This window comes from Propithecus coquereli, unplaced genomic scaffold, assembly GCF_000956105.1.
Source record: "Propithecus coquereli isolate 6110/MARCELLA unplaced genomic scaffold, Pcoq_1.0 Scaffold177, whole genome shotgun sequence".
NCBI classification, from domain to species: Eukaryota; Metazoa; Chordata; class Mammalia; order Primates; family Indriidae; genus Propithecus; species Propithecus coquereli.
In genome coordinates this window covers 5,195,858-5,198,241 of record NW_012142412.1, presented here as the reverse complement: position 1 = coordinate 5,198,241, position 2,384 = coordinate 5,195,858, and the positions used below count along the sequence as shown (strand labels likewise).

The 2,384-nt window shown below is 38.7% G+C and overlaps 1 protein-coding gene across 1 annotated transcript in view; it reads left to right on the top strand.

Moving 5' to 3' along the window:
* The window catches only part of CUL2 (cullin 2), a 103,475-nt gene that overhangs the window by 86,075 nt on the left and 15,016 nt on the right, over positions 1–2,384 (top strand). Inside the window, exon 13 of the mRNA XM_012642183.1 lies at positions 1,460–1,755. Within this exon, the coding sequence (XP_012497637.1) occupies positions 1,460–1,755 (296 nt within the window). The remainder of the gene's footprint in view (positions 1–1,459; positions 1,756–2,384) is intronic.

The following is a 2,384-nucleotide window of genomic DNA, read 5'->3' as shown; positions in this document are numbered from 1 at the left end:
TATAGGCATGTGCTGTGATACTAAGTTAGTGAATTGACTTATAGCCTTTAAAATATTTAATTATGTAATGAATAAATAAAAGAAGCAAAAAATCTTGATCAGAGTTACTAATTATCCCTGGGAGGGAAATGCGGCCTCTGGGATAATTTCATGTGAAACACAGCTTCTTTGAGTTAATATGAAGAGCTTTAAAATCAAATCTCATGCTGGTTTAGTTTATTAAACTGTGAAATAATGCATACTGTGTGTGTTTGTGCTCCAGTCACTAAACCACAACTTTACACATTAGGAGGCGGTTCTTTGATTTGCAGCTTTTTTTTTTTTAACATGTTACGGAGCAATACAAGTGTATTGGTGTGTGTTGTACCATTTGGTACAAGATTTTCAGTGTGCTGATGTCGCGCTGCTGTCTCCTGGGGACACTGGCAGAGCTGCAGTATGCCTAAAACCCTCTGTATCCTTTATATCTGCCAGGGTAGTTGAGCATCTACAACATTTTTAGCCTAGCAACTGTTTCAGCAAGAGAAGGGCTCTGCTATTTGTCTTTCCTTCCATACCTGTCGGCCACCAGAAAGTTACTGGGAAGAAAAAGGTTATTTTTGAGGCAAAATAGCATTGTTAAAGTTTTGGCAGAAATTAGTAGTCCGGGCAGAGCCACAGAAGCATTTGCTGTAGGGTTATAGACCTCCCAACATGCTCGAACCTTACCTGGAGAAGACTAGCTGTAGACAGCACACGAGGCAGTTGCTGGTAGCAAGCCGTCCTTCTCTTCCTTTTTTCTGTCTATTTCTCCTTCTTTTCCTACCTCCTTTTATTGGTTTTTCTTTTTCTGCCTAAATCTTAGCCTTTCTATTAATATTTAAAGACATCATTTAAACCTACTGGTAAAATTATGACAGTTTAACTGTGATTTATACTACGTGCTCAAAACTAGTAACCTTCCACCCTCACACCCCCAAAAAACAAAATGACTACATTGTTACCAGCAATGGCTTTACAACAATTTAATAAGTCATTATTAAATACACTCTTTCAGGAGAAAATATCTGAAATAAACAATTACTACTTAAGTAATTTTTTAAAATGTTTTAATTTTAGTTTTTAGAAGCAGGGTCTCACTCTGTTGCCCAGGCTGGAGTGCAGTGGTGTGATCACAGCTCACTGTAACATCCAACTCCTGGGCTGAAGCGATCCTCCTGCCTCAGCCTCCCAAGCAGCAGGGACTACAGGTGCACACCACCGTGCCCAGCTTAATTTCTTGTTTTTTTGTAGAGAGGGGGTCTCGCTATGTTTATGTTGCTCAGGCAGGTCTGGAACTCCTGGCCTCAAAACAGTACTCCCACCCTGGCCTCCCAAAGTGCTGGGATTACAGGCATGAGCCACCACGCCCAGCCTCCTCAAGTAATTTTGAAATGTTTCTTTGAATGATCAATGATCACAATCTTTGTCTGAATTGTAGGTGAAGTTAAAATGAACTATTTGGGCAAACCCTATGTAGCCATGGTCACGACATACCAAATGGCAGTCCTTCTCGCCTTTAACAACAGCGAAATTGTCAGCTATAAAGAGCTTCAAGACAGCACTCAGATGAATGAAAAGGAACTGACAAAAACAATCAAATCATTGCTTGATGTGAAAATGATTAACCATGATTCAGAAAAGGTATGTGCTAATATTCCAAGGAATTTAGGCATTATCAACATTAAGGCTTTTTCATGGGATATTAGCAGTTTTCAAAGTAAGGCTGTAATGTCAGTACCCTTTGTGCTCTGGAAAACATTTCAGTCAGCTACATTACTGCAAGCTCCTTGCAGCCATCAGCTTGAGGCATCACAGAGAATGCTACATAAGTTGGTGCCTGTGTGCTCCTTACGGTTTGATTTTACTTGTCCTGTACTGTGACAGCTTACTGAAACATTGTAAAAGAATTTCATCTGGAAGATTCTGGTTAATTGAGGTTTTTAAACTGTAGCCTATCATAAATCTTTCTGGGTTTTTTTTTCCCCATATGTTTAGTTCATTTAATTTCATGGTTCTGTAATAGGAGGTGGCAGCCTGTTGAAGTCTATTTGCACTCGTATTTAACATGAGTGACTCCATTCCAAGTGCTCTCAGGCACCTTGATGTCCGGACTCAATTCGTAACCATGTATTTTCAATATCCATCACAGGAATAACAAACCAATAGTGTATTGCTGCTTTTTCTTTACAACTTTTTTTCCTAGTAACAAGTTTTTACTGTTTTGTTGTTATAATACAGCCTAGATGTGTAAATGGTTAAAAAAGCAACAGATGTGAGTTAAATCTCCTGCTTCAAATTATTGTGCTTATAAGAAAAAAAACTCTTGTCAATAATGTTTCCTTTTTACTTTGGCGAAGTTAAGA